Below are 21,374 nucleotides of genomic sequence, written 5' to 3'. Positions count from 1 at the left end.
CTCTCCTAAAGAAGTCTTCGAAGAAAGGCGACGTGGGTCGGTTGCCATATGAAGGGACACAGTTGCAGCCTTGTATTCTCACCCCATCAAGCTTACATTTCTGAACAGCTTCCATTTATGTATTTCTAAGTAAGAATGACTCAGAAAAAGAAGTGTATTTTGATCTTCTGGGAATTAGCTCAGAATATTTCTGAACCAATCCAGTGTGTGAAGTTCACCCTTGAGGGATTTCACGTCAGTTTACTAGTGTTTGAACTATAGTTCTTACTTAAGTCCTAAGCCATGACTGCATCAGTTTCGATTTGTGCAAATATATATGCCATGTCTTCAGTTGTCTTATTCTCAGTGTTAAGTAGCTCTTATTCTCAATGATTAGATAATATCTGTGCTGCCTTTTTAAAGTTACCTTTCCTTCTTAAAAGTTGTGACAAATCTCTTTCTTTGAATCTGATGTCTTTTCCACTGAGAATACTATAAAAAGGTTCTGTTCCATTCGCTCCTCTGAGCATGATAGTATAATTTCCTTCTTGATACTCCTCTGCTCATTCTTGTTTGTAGTTTCCTTTAGTGGCTACCCTTACATTCTCCAGTACTATGTGAAAGGGGTGTTTGTAGAAAATGTAAAAAATGGTAAAGATCTGGTAATCATACATTCTGAGAATTTTTTAATATATTTTTAATAAAATAAGCAGGTCGCATACTTTCACTCCTCATTAACGAATGGAGTAATAAAATATTATTTTAAATATAGATTAGACTTCCTATTTTAACTAAAATTATTACAATTCTATCATACATAATTAACTGAAATTACGTATTTAACATAGATGCTTCCAGGCATTTAGATTAAACTCGCACATTACAGGTCATGCATCCATTTAGAGGAAAGAAATACTGTAAATCCTTCATTCTTTTGGGTTGTGGTGGCATGGAGTGGTCTATGCTTCATTTCCTCTGCCTTTTCAAAATAATTGAAGAGTAAATGCAGTTTCTGATGTAGGAATGTAGGTAGTTCTCTTTGCCCTGAGTGAGTGATCTCATGTCAGATGAACCTGAGGTAAAAGTAGTTTCTATACATTTTTTGAAGAAAAAATAAAATTTGCCTTGTTTACTTTATTTTCATAGATGAAAAAAGTATTCTAAGAATGAAGAATCCAAGTTCATAATTTTTTCAGAGGCTGTAAAATCCCAAGCCTTTGCTCTTTTGATCTCTTAAATATTTATGTTGGATACTTACAACTTCAAATATCTCTCATAGGTTTTTCATCCACACTGGAGGCATTTTCTCTTTCCCATTTCCTGCCTCTTTTAAAGAGTTCACATCACACAAAAACTCCCAAAAAGAAACCTTGATTTTGTCATTTTATATAAGGGATGCCATTTTATTATGTAATTGTATTATCATGAAACTTGAGCATCTATGGATTTTGGTATCCATGGGGCCGGGGGGGGGGGCCTGGGACAAACTCCAGCAGATACTGAGGGTACACCATATTATCAAAGTAGGTGCTAAGAATGAACCGTAAATAGGCTATTTAAGCTTTTTTTTAAAAAAATCATCTACAAAGTTAATGCTATTTGGGAAAAAATATGCAACAATTGGTAGGTGGGTAGAAAATCTTAAGAGCAAATGAGCTGCATATGCCATCTCAGCCATTTTGGAGGCCCCAGGAGGACATCTAGTATTTTGTAATTGCTTTTGGCATTGCTGGGGGGGGGGGAGAACAGATTTGCCTTTTTCTTTAAAAAGGGCCTCCGCTGGGCCTAGAACAGCTCAGGTTGCCCAAAACATGGTGAAATTGCCCTCAGATCCATAAAGAGTGTGGATAACATTTTAAATTCAGAGATTTGGGGTTCAGTGAGGGGGAGGTACAACCTTTGAATTCTGGTGTTGAACAAGGGCAGCCCTCCAACTCCTGGCAGTTGCTGAACTCTGTGCAAGAGGCAACTATGTTCAGTTGTTCCTCATTGCATTCTATGCAAATGGTTCCATAGAGGTCATCTGGAAGGCTCCTTCATATGTGCGACTTGTTCTACAATTGATTCCATTGTGTTGAACGATGCTGCATGAGTGTAATGCTGTAGCCAGCGATTCACCCTTGGCAATCTGTTGTTATTGTTTTTGGTGCTCAAGAAGACCTTGTGAACCAAGGCCTTGTAGTCTATTTTCCTTAACAGTTGGAAGGAGTTTTAACATTCCATTTAGTGGTATGTTGGGGACCACATTTATGGGGACCACCATCTTCCTATTGTTCTCCAATTAGGATAACATAATAGTTTTCACTTGACAGATATGGATATTTACCATAGCTGAGATCTTACATAAAGTAGGTGGAGCAGAATGATCTGCCCATGAAATTTCATGTTCTCCAAAGTTGCTGTTAAGCCGTGAGGGCCAGGGGAGCAAAATCCATGGATTCTCAAGTCCCATTACACACAGTGGCATAGTAAAATGGAGTCCCATATGTAAAATGACAAAATCAAAATTTGCATTTTCGATACCCCCCTTCCCCCCCCTCAACAAACCAGAAGCAGAATCCAAAACTAGCTATGAATTTTGTGTCCTGTTGCATGAGAAGCAACAGGAGACAAAAGTCTGGACAGAGATTTGAAGGCCTGCAAAAAAAAAAAAGGGGGGGGGAGGAGGGGGGTCTTCCCATTTTCCCCCCCAAAGCATTTTTCCCTAGGAAAATTATGGAATCTTTTCCCCCAGAAAAGATTGGATTGTAGAATGATAAAATGTTTAAACAAAGTGTTCATATATTTGTCTCCTAAAATTATTTCTAAAAACTAAGTGAAAGAATTTTATGTAGGACTATTTATAGGGTCATATCACTGCAACAGTTTTTTTTTCTTTTTATGAGAAGTATTACTTTATATCTGCTTGCCATACAGAGGACTAGAGAAGACAAAATGACAATTTTTCTTCTTCCCCTGCCCCAAAGGAAAAAAAAAACTAGAAATGTTCAGGTAAATTGAGTAAATGTGAAACAAGGGTACTTTATTCAAAACTACTTTGTTATTTTAGGAACATAAATGTATTATGTATAATTTAGTTTGGCACACAACTGCAATATGTGATATATTAAAAGTAAAGTTTATTCTTATAGTAATAACCAACTGAAATTACTTTTTAATGATTTATTTTTTGTTACAAATGGAGCTTCATGGTCCTCAATCGGAGGGAATATCTGAAAAGAATCTCTTTGGTTTAGCCCATTTAGGAGGAACAGCTAAAATTAGTAAACCAAATACACAATCAGTTAGTAAAGCAAATAAATATATTTTCCATGGCTTCATAGTTTTCAGAAATTTTACATTTTTATACCTGGGTTCATGCGATATGAAAAACCATGGAGCAAACCCCTGTTTTGTGCTTCATTCTTTCCTTGGCAGGTAAGAGTGATTGAGCAGTATGGATGAGCACTTGGTTCATCCTTAGTAAGCCACAGTTCCAACAATTGCTTAATTTACCACATGTATGATAACAGTCAGTGTGAAAGTGGCCATTGTTAGACCCAGAATTTCAGAATTCACCATTTATACCCTCTAACCTTTCTTCTTATCCACCTTTGAATTTAAAATATAAAGCAGAAATTTGCCTTACTGTATTCAAGTGGTATTTTTAACCTAGAATGTCACTCTGAACACTTTGAAAGGGCAACAGTTATATGAAGGAAACTTCGAGCAAAGACCTATGGAAGGAAAAAAGCTGTGTATGCGTGCGTGTGTGCGTGCGTGCAGTTCTTTTAAAATTATTATTCTGCTTTCTAGACTAAAATGCCTTACCACTTGCATGTAAAAAGAATACTTTTCATTGTGGGATTTTCCTTGTGTGCTTGCATTTGCTGTGTTAAGATAACACATTTCTGTTGACTTTCAGAAACCTCCCCTAACTGCACAATTTCTTTCTTGCTTATCAAAGCACAAAACCTACAAATGGAAAGAAACTTTAAAAGTAAGCATGGTGCATGGCAAATTAGGCACACAACACCAATTAGCAAAAAGGCAGTAAAAGGAAATGCATGCCTAATTCACAACATGCTGTGCTGTAAATGCAACTCTTAGTAGTTTATGAAATCATTGTGAAGTTTATCTGGCTTGAAGAGGCTTTGCTTTGGGTATAAGAGAACTGCCCAGAGATTTAGAACATAAATAAAAATATTTTAGTGCTTTGTGTCACTGACTTCTTAATAACAGAACCTTGTCGGGTTTGTAGACTGTTATTATGTCAGAGTTTATCAGACATACTACTTTAGGAAGATATGTAATGTCATATGTATGAATCTATGAATTATCAGCAAATAGTAAAAGGTAACCATATTGTTATGTGGCTGACAGACAGACTTAAAAAAACAAACCATTATACAGTTAGAGTATGTCCAGAAATTGAAAGAGAGACTGTTTGTGATGCTGTCCATGTTTCCAAAGCTTTGGGAAGAAAAAAACTAATAAACTAAGCAAATGCCTACCTTCCTCCCTATGCCTCCTCTCCCCATCTTCTTTGTAGTCATGGTGGTGGAGTAAGGCATTTTTGGCACCTTGTTTCCTGCTATACCAAGAAGTCCATGTTTGGTAGGAAGACAAAAGTGGTTGCTTTTCTCTTGTTCCTACTTCTCCCATTTAAACTCCTGTCTGTCATTTATCCTGGCTCTCCTTGTGTTTACCAAAATGAAGACGATATGGTGATGAGATGGTAGCTGAGTTGCAAAGCTCTAATCCTGTGTCTTGAAGTGAAAAATTAGTATATACGAGAGGGCGCTGGGTAGGAAGGGGAATACACTCCTAAGAAGTATTTTCTCTTGCAGAACAAACTGTTTTTTAAAGCAGCATTTTAAAATAGTGTTTTAAGGCCAATTCATGCTGTTTACAAATCTCTTGGAACTCATATTTAAAGGCAGTAATATTAGTGATGCTAAGTTTTTAATATCTCTTGTTGGATTATTAAAGAAGGCGCATTCTTGAGATTTCATTTTGGCTTATAACTATAAATTGCTGTAGAATGCAGAATAACTCCAGATATTTCAATTGGGAGTACAATCTGGGAATTTTCCAGGCTCCTTTTGTAAGTGGTGGCAACAAGATGTTACTTTTTCAATTCTACTCACTTTCCCTTTGATTTTGTATGCTGGAGGGCTAAGAAAACAACTAGCTCAAGAACATCCAGAGAGCTTGATAGTTGAGGAGTGATTTCAATTAGGATTTTTCTAGTCTAAACTGAGCACCCTCGCTGTTACACTTCCAAGGCTATACCTAGCTGCGTGGGGGATCTCTCCTACCCCAATTTCAATTTCACTTTTAAAGAAATTTTACTTCTCTCGTCAGAAGGTCTAGGGTGGTATTTAATGAACCTTTACAATTAGGTTATAGTCATCTACTCATCTTTGTTTTCTCTCAGGTTCCCAGGCTAACCGACATTGTCTTGTTGAGATTGGGAGAGCCCACAGACTTTCTAAATTTAGGGAAGAAAACATAGTTTTAGGTAAACATGCCAGTTCCAGAATGTTCAAGGGAACTTTTTATTTCTCCTATGAAAAGAGAAAGTTGTATCTAAATTTTTCAGAATACTGCTTAGGTGCTTCTTGGTTGGTATGCTTCCCATTGTTATTATAGAAGGTTAAAGTCCGTACCCATAACCTCCCCTATGAAGTCTTGCTTGGTACAGAAGAATATAGGTCTCCCCTTCATACAGTCACCATACACCAAACTCAGCTTGATGGCAATTAACAACAATGTAGAATGCTGATGCTTTCTACTCTCTGCGGCTCCTTTGCTTTTGTCTAAAACATAGTTCAGGTGGTAAGAAAGACCATTGTGTCAGGCCATTAATAGAAAGGGTGAAAGAGAACTAATGCACCTCTTTTCTATGTTTTAAATTGTATTGTTTTTTTAATATTGTGAAGCTGCTCTGAATCCCCGTTCTGGGAAAAGAGTGGGATACAAATCATCATCATCATCATCATCATCATCATCATCATCATCATCATCATCATCATCATCATCATCATCCAAGTAAATAGAACCAAACTATATAAAATCTTATTCCAGGTTACTCCTTGTTGATCCTACTAAATCTAGTGGGAAGCAATGGACTCTTCACTTGCCAGCAATCTCTTAGCCAGTTCCATATGGAAGCCTGGTGGCTCAGTGGTTAAATGTCTATACTGCAGCCACTCACTAACAAACCACAAGATTGTGAGTTCAGTGTCAGCCATGGGCTCCTGGTCAACTTAGCCTGGCATCCTTCCGTAGGTTGTTAAAATGAGTACCCAGCTTGTTGGGGGCAATTAGCTTACACTTTGTAATCCACTTAGTACATCAGTAAGTGATATAGAAATGTACTTGTACTGTATTGCTATATAGTTTGTAGACACATGCTGTGATAGTCAGCTTTACCAGAATATGTTTCTATTTTCTCTCCAGTGGTCAGTTTTCTTCCACCTTATATTATATTGGCCATTTTGCTAGTATTCTCTATATAAAGATGGAATGGGCTACATAGGAGACTGAATAACAGCTGTGTGAATGTCACCACTGACTTGTCTTTGTTTCATGAGAAATGTTGGTTTGTGTATGTATGTATGGTACATCATTTTTCTTTACAAAGATGTACCTTTGTGTCACCCTGCACTTGGAGCTTCTTCCAAGGAAGGTGCAGTTGCCTCAGCCTAAGGTTGGAGATACAAAGGGTTTTTGTTGGTAGTGTCACTGTTTGAAGAGAAAGTTTGGAAGAAACTTTTGGTACTGCTCCCCCCATTGTATTTCCTCAGGTCCTTGTTTTAGATATCCAATCTTTCTCCTGGGAAGGAGGGGAGGAAGGGAGAGAAGAGCAAAAGCTGGCTGGCTGGCCACTGTTGTTCAGCTGCTTAGCCCACCCTCTCCATGTAGTGGAATGGCCACGTAATAGGAGCCATGGCAAAGGGCTGGGTTGGCTGAGCCTGCACAATGTTATTCAGTCCACTCCAGCCAGCTGGTGTTAAGAAGCAGGAAAAAGTGCCTCTGAGGGAAGGTTTAACAGATGGTGTAGTTGTTAATGGTTCCGTGTTCAGCTTGTTGTTGTTGTTCTTACTGTCAGCTGTCTTCTTCTTTGGATGTCCATGCCTCATTCTCTCCAATGACATTGTGTATGTGTGGCCATGCCGCCATTGCAAACAACAGGATTTGAAATCTCACAGATACAAAGAGCTGACTGATATTAGTATTATTAGGCTCTTAAATCCTGAGTTAAGTCTTGTGGATTGGTGGCAACAAAAGAGATTTAAAGAGGGTCCCTGGTAAAGAAAAGGTTAGGAACCATGGCTCTAGTTGATTTTGTTTTTAAATTTCTTTTTATATACAATAAAAATATAAATAAATAACAAAAACATTTTTGTATATTTCACTTATTTCGTTACAATGTCTGCTTACCTCTCTCTTATTTACTGTGAATCCTTAATTCTGTACAGTACTTCCCTTCATTTATCTCATTTTGTAAGACCTTGTTTCTTTTAACGTTATCCACCTCTGATTCAATTAGTCTGATCCTACTATTGTCTCTCCAATGATGAATAGTAAATTCAATTGTTTTTGTGGGTTTTTCTGGCTATGTGGCCATGTTCTTGAAGAGTTTATTCCAGACGTTTCACTAGCATCTGTTTCGCCAGTAAATTCAATTGTTTTAGATCAATTTTTGCTGCTTAGATTTTACTTATTTCCTGCTCAGTTCCCATAGGTTTTTTTTTTTTTTTTGCAGTTTATAACCAGCAATTAGTCTTCATCTATTTTATTTTGTTTTTTTTATTCAAACAACTTGTTAATTTATCTAATTCAGACATATCAATTATTTTCATTACCCAATCTTCCATAATTGGGATTTCTTTTATTTTACTTTTTTTCTTGCACCAGCAATAATCTGGAATTTCCAAAATTATTTCTCTTTGATTTTTGCAATCTTATTAATCATAATAAGTAGATATGTGTCTGGTCTAATCTCATAAGTAATTTTCCAGAATTTCTTTTATGTATTCTTTTCCAAAATTTTTCCACTTGTAGACAGCTCCAATGATTCATATCATATTCTAGTTGATTTTAAATAAGTTTTTTTAAATGAATTTCAGTTTCTCTGCAAAGTTGTAAGAACAATGGAAATATAAGAGTTATCTCCCAAAGATATTATTGTGCTCATTAAAACTATCAAAATAAACTTGTAGTATGTGTTCATATATTGGCTTTTTTAAAGTCACTTGTTATTTTTTTAAAAGGTAGTCACAGGTGTAATATTTGTTTTCTTTTTTCAAGCTTTACATGTCTTTGCAGTTGGTTTTCTTTTGCTGAAAAGAAATGTTTTATGAAAGAAATAAAAATGGCAGCATTGTGACAAACTATTCAAGAAATTAATAATTGAATTAATTCTAAATTCACTCAAATCTAATGTTGCCTTACAAGTCTAGTTCTTTGCAAATTTTTCGTGTTCGCATTCTGTAGCTGGAAGAATGTCCAGATTTTTCTTCTTAAGTCATAATATCCTGTATCTGTTACAAAAGCATTATCTGTCACTTGTTAAGAGCCATAAGGGCTGTTGTTTTTCATTGCATTTGGTATGGTACTTTATGTTAGATCCATGTTTTATCCAGTTATAGTATTTGACAGCAAGTTGTAAGTTGTTAACATTAATGGTGTTTGATATTCAACATCTTTTTTTTTTTAAATTGTAGGTCCAGCCCTAGAACTTGAAAAAGCTACACCAGAATCCATTGAGCCTGAGCCTGAAGTGCAGACGGCTTTCAGTGAGGAAGCAAACACATCAGCATACTATCCAGCTGCTGTTCCAGTAATGGACAAATACATTCTTGAGAATGGAAAGGTATTTTAAGAGGCTGCTTCATAAACAACAAGTGGAATTATGGTGAATTTCATGCCACTCATATAACATCAAGAGATGCCTGTAGGATTTTGATAGAAATTTCCTGAGTTGACACCTCAGGGTTTTTGCTGATTCTTTGGTACTTGTTCAACAAAATCCACCTACAAGTCACACCTGTCAGGAAAATATATAGCTTTAGGAAAACTTGCACATCTTCATATGAGTTAAACATGAGTGGGTTGGGAGTGCTGGAAGTAGATCAGCACTCCTTTATTTGACACAGATAACTGAGCCATTATCTTTGTAAGCCAATAGTCATCATAGGGGAGCCTTTGTGGTGGTATGAATGACTTGCTATTTTAGTTGCTTTATGGTACAAATTTCTTTCAATTTGTATGCTTTCATTATATCAATTTTCACAGAATTCAGTATTCCACACTGATTGTCATATATTAATGTTTTAAACCTTTAGGAATTACAGGTCGATGTGGCTGGTGTTATAAAAGATGAAATAGGTAATTTCATTACCACTTTTTGTATGCTTGGTCCTCTAGATAATTTGGACTTCAGCTCCCAGAATTGACAGTCAGTTAAGCTGGCTGGGGCTTTTGGAAATTGAAGTTCCAAATACCTAAATGACCAAAGTTTGGGAACCACGGCCATATGCTAACTACAAATTGATTGCTATTTGATTTTACATTTCAGGTCCATCTTGGCAGTGGCATCTGGGTAGATGAGGAGAAATGGCACCAGTTGCAAGTAACACAAGGAGATTCAAAGTATACAAAAAACTTAGCGGTTATGATTTGGGGAACAGATGTTCTTAAGAACAGAAGTGTTACAGGAGTTGCAACCAAAAAAAAGAAAGATGCTGTTCCCAAACCACCTCTGTCACCTCACAAATTAAGTATCGTCAGGGGTAAGTTATTTAGAAATGTGATAGTTGTTTAAGAAGTTCTGCTCTCAAACTGATATAAAAACAATTTAAGCATCCTGTACATTTATTACACAAGGGCAGGTAGTGTGAGTGCTAAAAATACACTGCCATTCCGCTGGTGGACTTACTGCTATATGTCTTGAAAGCAGGAATGGAGGAGAAAAGGCTCAAAAGCAGAAAATTCAAACTCAGTGTAAAAACAACAGCCACAGTATAATTTGAAACACTGCCATTGTCCATCAGTCCGGGAGTGTCCCTACAATGATTCTCATTTAATGACTAAACACAGAAGGAGTGAAGGCACTCAAGTTGATGGAAATGGACCTGCATCACAGCACGCAATACACCGTCCACTCCATCAGTCCCAATAGCACATTCAGCAGCAGCCACAGTATTACAGGGCCATGTAGACAGAGCTACAAATTCCTTTATGCTCATCACAACTGTTTTGGAACACAAGCAAAGGAAGGATATCCCACACAACACAGCACTTCATGCATGCAGCTCCCTTGTTAAGACATGTCCCAAGAGCTCACATAGCCCTTTCAGGAAAGGGTTCAGGACTCACCCAGGGAAGGAAAGATTCTTCTGAAATGTACAATTTGAGGAATGATACATACATAATATTGCAGCAGCCTCCAGTAGTTCAAGTGAGCAGGATATTGGACTTTGAACAGGAGTTTTATATCAACCAAGAGGAGATGCTTGCAGGTTTGGGTAAAAATGTAATGTCAGAAGCAAAAGAGAGAGCTCACAAAATGTAAGAGCCACAGAGCAGTTCCCTAACTACTTAGGCACAACACCAGACAGACATTAGACACATTGTGGAACATTGCTCTTCCCCTAGCCCCAAGATTTTGTCATAGATACACCAGTAGCACACAGGATACAGGAGGAGTCCTAGTTGGATGGTACAGCCAATATTTTACTTGCAGGCTTGACTTCAGTATACATCCCTACTCTAGGATAGCTGACTTGGTCCACCCACCAACTCAGCCATACCTCAGAAGAAGTGCCTTATGGACCAATAACCTATGTCCTTCATGGACCATCCAGCCCTTCTAGTTTACCTTTTCCTTGTGGCAGTGTATGTGACCAGTCCTCCCCCTTGCTGTATTGTCAGATCCCAACAGTCTGCATTGCTCTTTTCTATTCCTCCCGCATCCCTTCCTTTTTTACTTTCTGCTGACTGACAGGTTCATGCATCCTTGCATTTACCCATCCCATTTGTACTCTCATAGACCTTCCCTCTCATAGTCCAGGACAGCCTGGTGAGCAAATATTGGAGTGGCTGCTGCCCCAGAACCTGTCAAGCTCCCTACCTGCCTTCCACAGAATTCCATGCTCAGGCCAGTTGAAGCTGAACCTCTTCTGAGCTTCTGTCTGAACTCCCCCCATGGAGGTGACAATACAGTGGAACTTTGTGGATATGGTGTTTGCTTGTTGTGCTCCATGGATTGAAACTACAACCCTTCAAGGCAAAAGACAGTCATGAGTCTTGGCCAGTGTGATTATCATATTTAGGGGTTTTTTTGTGGGGTTTTCGGACTATGTGGTTGTATTCTGGAAGAGTTTGTTCCTGACATTTCGCATGCTTCTGTGGCTGGCATCTTCAGATAATGCTTCCGTGCCAGCATTCTCTGAAGATGCCAGCCACAGATGCTGGTGAAGCGTCAGGAAAAAACTCTTCGAGAACTTGCCCACATAGCCTGAAAAACTCACAAAAAACTATGGATGTCGGCCACGAAAACCTTCGACTTCACATTGATTACCATATGGTTTTCTCTCTTTTCTTGCTTCTTTGTATGAGTACCTGTGACACCCCATCTGTTGGAAAGGAATAGGGGTTGCTATTGGATATTTGTATCTGCAAGGTACTTGTTCAGTGTCAGCAGTGTACTCAAGTTCCCATATGTTTTCAGGAGGCAAAACTGTTTATGGAAATGTTCCCTTCAGTGCAAGTTGTGTTTTCTCCCTTTTTTCTTATGCCAGAGTTCTCTCTTGTGAGTTCTGAGTATGAGTGGGACAGGGCCAGAGGTCCAACATATTCAAACATATATTTACTGATGGGACATTTCTTATGGTAGACTAGCACATTAGCATATCTGTCAGGATATCTTGTGCTCTGACTTTGTAGTAGGGTTTATGGTGACATATGGCACCTTTGCCAACATAACTATTGGATTGTGCCCACCTTATAATTTCATGCACTGAAACTATTCTTATGAAGATTCTTATTTTGCACATCTCACAATATCCTTTCCGAGTTACAGCTTCTACACACATACTAAAATATCTGTAGCTATTAAGTCTCCTGTTTTTTCTAATCTCCAAATTTTTATTCAAAATACAGACAGGGGATCTACAATCTATTTTTAAGATGAATAGAGACATGTAAAGGTCTGATAAGTAAAAAGGAATTGCCATACTAATCAGGTATTTGAACAAAAAGCCCTGATTCTGAAAATACACGATGATTTTTTCTTTGATAGTACCTTTATGAATATGCTAAGAGTATATAAATATATGTCTATTTCAGTCAAGAAAGACTATTTCAGAGGTTCTTTGGATTTGTGTGCAATCCCAAACACATAAAATACAAGTAAAATTAATTGAACTGAATGTAATTTAAGTACTTCTTGCACTTAACATTACAATCCATTGTCTGTTTACTTCAAAATAAGTCCTGCTGTGTTCACTGGGCTTTACTTTCTAATAAGGTATGTAGGATTGGAGTCTAAATCTCTAATTTCAGTGGAATTTGAGTCAACATAATACTTCTTGGATTCTATAATTTAGAGATTCTGGTAAGCTCTTACTCATGATGGATTGACTTTCAGTGTTAGATCATATTACTATGTACTGTGCATTGATGTGCATTCTTGTCTTCACCATCTCTTTGTACCAGGGAATGAGTCAAACATTTTGTTATGACATAACTCAAGAGTCTGATATTATCTAAATGATATCTAAGAATATGAAAGTTAATGATCTGTAGGGTATAGTGTGATACAAAGACTAGATCCATTGCCAGTTCAAAAAAAGAAACAAACAAAAAACCCACTCCATTTCTTACCACAGTCTCACAATGCCATAATCATGTGTGTGGTTTGCCTCTTATGGTAACTTTTGAAAAAAATCACATAGACAGGCTTGACAACATTGGCGCGTTACAAACCGCCACTTGGGACGTCCTCAGGACATCCCAGTTTAAAAAAGGGGTGTCTCTTCCAGATGCCCCTATTCCTGTTACGGACTCTGTCCGTAACAAATGGCGGCGGCCGTTCCACATGGCCGCCGCCATCTTGACATAACGGACGCTGTGCATCCGCACGTCGCACGGCACTAATGACGTCCCGAGTGCACCATTGGCGCTTTGCGGCATCATTAGCAAGCCGCCAGAAGAAGCTCCATTTTGGAGCTTCTTTTTTGCTCCGTAAGGGAGCCGTGCGGTTTGGCTGCGGCGGCTCCCTTGTGGAGCAAACAGCAGCGCCGGGAGACCGCCGCAAAGCAGCGGTTTGTAACGCCTCCTTGTTTGTTTTCCCATCAGCATTGCTGGTCCATAGGGCTCTGTTGTTAACATGACAGTTAGTAGTGTTGCTGGAGCTGCCTTTATAAAATGGCACTGAGAAGTTGCTAGTGTGGTGTGCAGTCCACAGCCTTGTGAACTCTGAACAAGAAATGTAAAGTCGAAGGCTTTCATGGCCGGCATCCATAGTTTTTTGTGGGTTTTTCGGGCTAGGTGGCCATGTTCTAGCAGAATCTGTGGCTGTCATCTTGTTCTTTCTGAACAAGAAAATAAATAATTTTAAATTCTCTAAGTGCTTCTGAGATGCATCAGCTCTAAACATGAGGAAAGGCTCTCATCAGCACGTGCTTTGCTGATGGACAGGCTGGAAATCCTGAAGAGCCGTTGCCAGTTAGTGTAAGCAATAATGAGCTCAATGGACCAGCTGCTTAACTTGGTATAAGGTAGTGTTATATGTAATAACCTAGTAGAACCAAATAATTAGGAATTATTTCTTTTCCTCTCCCTAAAGATTCTCTATTTGTTTGTGTTTTACAGTTTGGACAGCAACAGCTTTAGTTAGTAAGTCATTGCCTATTTTATATTCATGACTATATAATCCAAGGATGAGTTAAACCAGTAGCATTCCTTCCTTCCTTCTCTTAGGATAATGGGATTGAGGATGGACTCCTTAATCCCTAGCAGCACATTAAATCTGCACAAAATAAGTAAGGACAGGATTGTTACTGAGTAGTTTTATTGTGTTAACTAAACAATTAACTTTTTAGGCATGTACCTAAATACTCTAAAGGCATGAGATCCCATTTGATCCTGGACACTAAGCAGCTCAGCCCTGGTTAGTACTTGAATGGGGGACTGCCAATGAATGCAGGTACTATAGGCTATATTTCAGAAGGCAAAAGCACCTCTGAGTATTCCTTACCTGAGAGAATCCAGTGAAATTCACAGGGTTGCCATAAGTCAACAAGCAACTCCAAGCCACATGCACACACAACATTGTGCTTGGACAAGATCAATGTTTGTTAGAGAGGTTTTTTCCAGAAAGACTGTTTCTGATTTGGGGGGTAGGGTGATAATTGTGTTCATGTTGGAAGTAAAATGTCAAATACGAAGATTCCAACAGTCCATTAATGACTTGAATCATTCTATGTGTAAACATATGTGTGTGCGCATCCATTTGGTTCTAATATTTAGTGTTCTGGGACTGAGAGGTGAGACATACTTTGCCTTAATTACAGTTCATCTGCCAGTGTTTCAATTAGAAAACCATTTTTAGCCAAGTGTTTTCCCCTCTGTTTCAAATTTCATTTTAATGATATTGGCATCTACTCCTTTCAGCTTAAATTATAACTAGAATTTTTAACACACTTTCATTGTCCAATAATTTTTTTCATTTCTGAATGAGAGCTCATAAAATCTTTATTTGTGGGTGAGTTTTACTTTTATTCTCTCATTCTAGAATAGTTTTCTTAAGATACCCTCTTTAAAAAATAGATTTAAGCCTTAATGGGAGTAATATATCTTCCTCTTTTAGTAGTCCCTGTTGTGCAGTTTATTTTAAGGAAGTTATTAAAAATGGTACACAAACATTGTAAACCCTGTTACTGAAAAATAACCTTTTCATAAAACTTCTGAAAGGTGTCAGAAGGAACAGCAAAGGATGTAGAATAGTTAATTGTCATTACTTTAATAAGGTGCATAAACAGTGCTATAAAACTTGTTAATTAAGTGAATCTCTATGGTTTTATGCCATATGAAGGAATAACAGTTGTCAGAGAAAAAATAGCAGGCAAAGCAGAAGTTTTTTAATCAGTTTGGAAACCATTTATTAGTATCAGTAGTAATAGCCAGCATTCACGGTGCCTTATACCACTACAACAAGGATAGTACATATTACAAGATAATATATTGTACAGTCCGCTCTCTCTATATGCAGGGGATCCATTCCGGACTCCCCCACATATGGAGAAAAGAGCATATGCTCAAGTCCCATAGGAAATAATTAGGCATGTGCATGCAGTGGCGCATGAGGCGCACAGCGTGAGTACGTGCCTCATTATTTCTAATGTAGCTTGCCTTCCACGTAAGCTCAAAGCCGCGGAAGGCAAGCCCACCTATGAGGAGGGCTAACTGTATATCAAGTGTTACGGAACTATCAGTAATAAGCATGGCTTTTAAAACTGTTTTGAGTAACTAGGCTGTTGGCTGTTTTCTTACTTCAGTGAGAGGTATTACATTGGTTTGATCCATGAGCACGAGAGATGTAGCCACTTAGCTTCAAAGAAAATGTGGGTTCTTTCTTCCATACCTTCTTTTTGTGCTTCTTTCCAAGGAGTATTATTGGCTACCATAACCCAGTTCCCAGCTATAGAGCACTTCAAGGGTCCATCAAAAGAAGCTCCAGAATTCTTTATTTATTCCACCAATATCCTACTTCAAAATGTTATAAGCTTCTACTTTCCTGTGGGCTACCAGCTTCATTGATGTCATTTAGAGAAGTAAAATTTAGACAAATGGCAAAGCTGGTTTGAGTGACTAGGCTATTTGCCTCCTTTGGCAAAAGGAACATTGACATAACAAGAACACAGATTGTTTTCTGGAGCTTGTTCATGTGACCATAGCTGTGATGAAGTGTTAATAGTTTTGCTAGGAAAGTAAGAAGTCAGAGGTAGGAGATATTAACATGTGCTAAAGGCCAGGAAATGCTAAGTCTAAGTTGCCAGCTTAATCATGTTTACTAAGAATTATTTATACGTTGTGGTGCTTACTCCCAGGAAAATACAACCTTTTATTTTAATTAACTTAAACATCAACAACTAAATGTAGAATTGTTTATAGTCCAAATGAGTAATCAACTTCAGAGACAGTGTCTTCTGCTTGAGAAATGGCAGTTGGAGACATTTGGTGCTGTAGCATTAAATCTTGGCAGAAAAGTGTGCTGTTTTATGACTGTCTAGTTTATGATTAAGAAGTGTGCATGCATAGAATTAGTTGCCATACAGAGTGTTTGTAGTTAGTTGTCCATACAAAAACTGCCTGTCACTCAATTCATGTTAACTCATGTTATGTTTTTTAATTCTGTCAAAAAAGATTCATTACCTATGCTGTCCCTTGCATGTATATATGGCACATTTGCCATAGTGTTCTTCTAAATTCAATTTTTCTTCATTTCAGAGTGTTTATATGACAGGATAGCACAAGAAACTGTGGATGAGACTGAAATTGCACAGAGACTCTCCAAAGTCAACAAGTACATTTGTGAAAAAATCATGGATATCAATAAATCATGTAAAAATGAAGAAAGGAGAGAAGCAAAATATAATTTGCAATAAATTTTGAATTTTTAATAAAGTGTTAGTGTTTTACTCTGGTGGTGGTGGTCTTGATTTCATGGTGTTCATGTTGATATAGTGTGACTTGTTTTACTTGTTTCACTTGATTTTAAAGACACTACTCATCTGCTTATTCCTTTAATGGTAAAATAGCACTAAATTCCCTAGTTGTAATATGGAAATTGACATGCTGAGTGTGAACCTATAGCTGACAATTTTACAAGTCTCCGATTACTGCCATCCTGTTAAAGTTATTGGAGTTGTTTTTGCAAGCTGTCCATGTACAGTAAGGCTCTGTGGAATAAAGGTACTTCATACAGACATACATTTCAAACAGCTTTTAACAAAAGTTTACTTGTTTCCTTTTGTGAACTTTTTGATATTTAAAAATTTTCTTGCTTTATAATAACATTTTTTTGCTTTTAACAAAAGTTTGCTTGTTTCCTTTTGTGAACTTTTTTGATATTTAAAAATTTTCTTGCTTTATAATAACATTTTCTTGGCATGCAAACTATTTTACTTCAAAATAGACTCCATCAAAGTCACTGTGACTGTTTCAGAGACACATAATCCAAATCCACAGTTTATATCACTCCTTGTGGATTCGGATTCTAGTGACTGAGAAAACAGGTTTTCTTTACAAAAATGGTGTATTTGAGCTCTATTTGACTATGTATGTTACAATAACAGTATCTTTGGAAGCCATATTGTCTAACAATACCCGTATGTTTTTGAGAAGGCATAATGTAGTGGAACAGAAAAAGAAAAAAAAATATTTATGCAAGAAAAACATGTTATAGAAAATGCTATAATTATGTAGTAGTGATGGTTTCTATTCTGTGCATCAGCTATGAAATTATATTAGCATATGCTTTTTCTTCCCAAGTTTCAGAAAAGTCAGAAGTGGAGTTGGTCCCATTTGTCACTGGATCAGATAGATATATAGAGCCAGAAATTTAAGTTTTACTGTGTACTGTAAGTGGATTCTGAGCATAGCTGGTTATGCATTTGAGAGCCGCTGGTAGAGGCAGACTTATCACTTTGGTCTTCATTCCTTCACTAGTCAGATTACAAAGGAGGGGGGTGGTCTGTTGCCTGTCCTACTGCAGCTAACCAGGTATTAACAGAGGACAGATGCAATTGGTCCTGTTGTAGCTTTTATCTTTGTTTTCTTTATTTTTTTTCTTACATTAGCACTCCAGTGAGCTTTTTAAAATGTTATTTTAAGAGAACAGGGAATCCTATCTGTTTCTCTGTCACTGAGAACTAGCAATGTTTGTCTGTTGCTGACTGACTACAACCACTCCTCTCCTCTCCACCAGCTAAAGTAGTACAGATGGTGTGGCTCATCCAAACCACTTGCACTCCTTTAGGTTCCTCAGTTCACTTCTCCTCTCACCATCCAGTAAGCATATCATAGGTGAGAGCATTCCTATTATACACAAGTTTTGCCATCATTATGCCCATCTCCCAAATGCTTCTTGGCACTGTTTGCAAAGTATGCAGCCACACCAGTGCTTTCATAGTATCAAGTAATAATTTATTTTTAAAATCTGTCAGTGTCGGTTGCATTTTTCCAACTAGATTTTGATGTGTGTATCTACATAAAGGGGAATCCCATTGACTTCAGTGGGACAATTCCAAGGTAAGTGTACAAAGGAATACCTTTTTTATAGAGTAACGCATTGAATATTAATATTCCAAATATTTTAAATGGGGCAGTTTAAATAATTTGATAGGTAGTATATAGAATGTGTATATTTTCTTCAGTGTACATATTCACAAAAAATTGGGTGAAGGGAATCTCCTCTTTTTTTGTTTTCTGTTTTTGTTTGCCCAAATATATTTTAACTCGGTATTTTTAGTTGTAAAGAGATTGATTGTATTTGTGTGCTTTCTAATTAGCTTACACAGAAAACTAAATTAGGAAAATGAATAATGATGAACAGAAGGATAAGCCGCTAAAGCCATTAGGAAAGACAGCTCTACTTCCACCTTATGATCTACTTCATTTAATATGCATTGCATTGAGAAACAAAGCAAGCTGTTTTTGAAGTGTTTCTTAAAGTTTCTAAATTATGTTTAAAAATACAAAATATTTTTGTATTTCTAAGGTATTACAATCTTAAGACTGCAATCCTGGAGCCTGGAATGGTAATTTTTAAAAGCAGTTTATTGCCTTACTTGTCTACTGCCAAAGACAATGTTATCAACAACATTATTACTTTTGGAAAGTAACCTGTTCCTTATTACATTGCTTATTAATACTATGGTTTGGAAGCTGTCTCTGCTTTCTTTAAACATAGAAAGTTGGAGTGGGGACAGTTGCTCTTCTTTAAAATGTTAAACTAAAGGAAACCTCGCCCTGCTCAAGGAGTAGTTGATATGATGCATCTCTCCACATGAAGTCTGGCCAACTGCTGCCATTCACATTTCCTGGAATGGTTTGAGAGCGCACTCCTGCTGTATCAGAGACAGAGCGTGTTAAAAGTCTTTAAAGCATGGCTGCAGCAAAGCATCTAGTGGTCCTACACTGTTGTGAGCAGTGCAAGACTCTTAACTTGAGTTTAAAATGGAACAGTAATACAGTTGGCCCTCCTTATCCACGGATTCGAACATCCATGGCTTGAAAATGTTCAAAAAAAGTATAAATTCCAAATATCAAACCTTGATTTTCCATTTTATATAAGGAACACCATTTTACTGTGTCATTATATTTAATGGGACTTGAGCATCCATGGATTTTGTTATCCGTGTGTGCGTGCGTGTGTGTCTGGAACCAAACCCCAGAGGATAACGAGGGCCCACTGTACAAAGAGGTAGGGCACACACAACTGTAATGGTTAAAATGTAGCTCATGCTCTCCTCCATCTAGGAAAAGGGGATTCTCATTATGCCCCATTATCCCTGAGCATGGAACTTGAGTAAATGGGGAGAAGAATGTGTTGTATGTTGTCAAATAAACAGCCTTGTTCAGTCAGCTTTTTTTTTTTTTTTTTAAACAGGTCTGTTATATGTAAAGAATGAGAGAATGGTCAGGACACTTAGGACCAGATCCTGGTTTCATAGTTTGCTGGGTGAAATGAATTAGAACCCAGGTTTCCCAGTTCATGTCTAACAGAAAATTTGGGTTTGAACAAATGACAATAGAAGCATCAAATGTCAGGCTATTGAAGATTTGATTAAGCCAAGATCGAATCAGACCACTGTCCTCTATGGCATGAGCATTGCAATTGCTGCTGGTTATAGTAAAACTACAGTAGAGTATAGGAGATAATTTTAGTGAGCAGTGCAATCCTGTACATCCTTGTTTAGACATAAATTCCACTATATTTGACAAGTTGTACTAAAAAGAAATTGCATAGGATTGCATCCTTGAAGCTGTACTTAAGAAAGACATTTTGATTTTTCAATGCATGTCTAAAGTTTGAGTATGTTAAGATTTATACACCAGCTCTTGTTCAGCTCCCCACCCTCTAAGTCTAAATTCCTAGGTGATCCCACCATTCTAGCATATTGAATAAAAATAATTGTTCATTAAGTTTTCTGCTATGTCTGTATCCATAGCTGCTGCCATTCTGATGTCAACAGTCAGTTTACCTGCTGGCGATTGTTTTCTGTCAACTAGATGGTGCAGTCAAGTTCATTTTCAAACACGCGTTTGTTCTGGCAACTGATGGGTGACAGTCTGGCTGTTTGGCTTTGCAGATGCTATTTACTGTTAAAAATGCAGTGAAGTTTTGGACAGATTGAAGTTGGGCCATCTTCAAGGTTGTTCACTTCCAATTGTGTTGAATTATCAATATTGTATTCACTTTTTGGATCCAGTTTTTCCTGCTAATAAATTGTGGTTTCCTGTCTGTCAAAATAATAGTGTAGAATATAGTTTCATGAATGAGCAACTATAATGTTCTCATTAGGTTTGGTCTGTCTTCGGCTGGGTCTTAGGTTTCCTGCTGTTACAGGAAAATATTGAGTTTGAAAACAGAAATTAGGATGCTTGATTCTGCATTTTGATGAACATTGGTTTTCAAAGAGCTATTATATATGTATAATTCCTGCAGGGTTATGACTTGGAATGGCTGCATTTTCCATGAATGTTAATTTGAACTTCATATAAGCCTATTGGAACAGCTGTGCTGTAAGTTTGGTTCAGTACTCAGGATAGATGCACAATTTTGTCTTGTTAAGCTCCCACCGCTACACATCTCTCATATATTCTGGATGTAAGTGGTGTCTCTTCCCTTTCTTTCCCCTTGGAGGAAGGGACTCTTAGTGCTCCAGAAATGCTATCATTCCTTGTAACAAAATATAGTTGTTATATTTTATTATATCAATGGCTTGATCCAGAATTAAGTACTCGTGGCAGACCTTTGCCCTGGCCAGGGGCAGGGATACATATATTGGCAAAATGGGATTGCTTTTTGTTACTATATAAAAGCAATCCATTATATTGAAAAACATTGAAACAGAGATTGAATCATATTTCCTTCATGCCAGCAGATTTTAAAACAAACAGTAGTTTCCTCTTTTAACTAAGGAAGAATTTTAAAATAATTGAAAATGCTTAATTATAGCCCATAGATGTGCAAATTTAAATGCCCAGTGCACAGAACATCCTTTTGATAGTTGTTGTGATGCTGGTGCTTTGTTTAGTGAGGGTCACTTGTTAGTGTTTTCACCATGGAGAGTAATCAAAATGAATTTTATATTGAAGTCCTTTTGGGTTGTATT

General features: G+C 37.4%; 2 protein-coding genes across 3 annotated transcripts in view; both read left to right on the top strand.

Annotated features, from left to right (window-relative positions):
* The window catches only part of BEND5 (BEN domain containing 5), a 48,554-nt gene extending 31,881 nt beyond the window's left edge, over nucleotides 1-16,673 (top strand). The window contains exons 4-7 of one of the 2 annotated variants that reach the window (XM_042461945.1): nucleotides 8,694-8,842; nucleotides 9,548-9,761; nucleotides 13,846-13,869; nucleotides 16,483-16,673. In XM_042461945.1, coding sequence (XP_042317879.1) covers nucleotides 8,694-8,842; nucleotides 9,548-9,761; nucleotides 13,846-13,869; nucleotides 16,483-16,640 — 545 coding nt within the window. In that variant the 3' untranslated portion in view covers nucleotides 16,641-16,673. The remainder of the gene's footprint in view (nucleotides 1-8,693; nucleotides 8,843-9,547; nucleotides 9,762-13,845; nucleotides 13,870-16,482) is intronic. The other variant, XM_042461946.1, reaches the window with a different exon arrangement.
* The window catches only part of LOC121927909 (cytosolic carboxypeptidase 6-like), an 827,289-nt gene that overhangs the window by 384,734 nt on the left and 421,181 nt on the right, over nucleotides 1-21,374 (top strand). The window lies entirely within an intron of this gene.

This window comes from Sceloporus undulatus, chromosome 4 (assembly GCF_019175285.1).
Source record: "Sceloporus undulatus isolate JIND9_A2432 ecotype Alabama chromosome 4, SceUnd_v1.1, whole genome shotgun sequence".
Classification (NCBI taxonomy): Eukaryota; Metazoa; Chordata; class Lepidosauria; order Squamata; family Phrynosomatidae; genus Sceloporus; species Sceloporus undulatus.
Note: the sequence above shows the minus strand (reverse complement) of the source record. Positions and strands in the feature narration are given on the sequence as shown.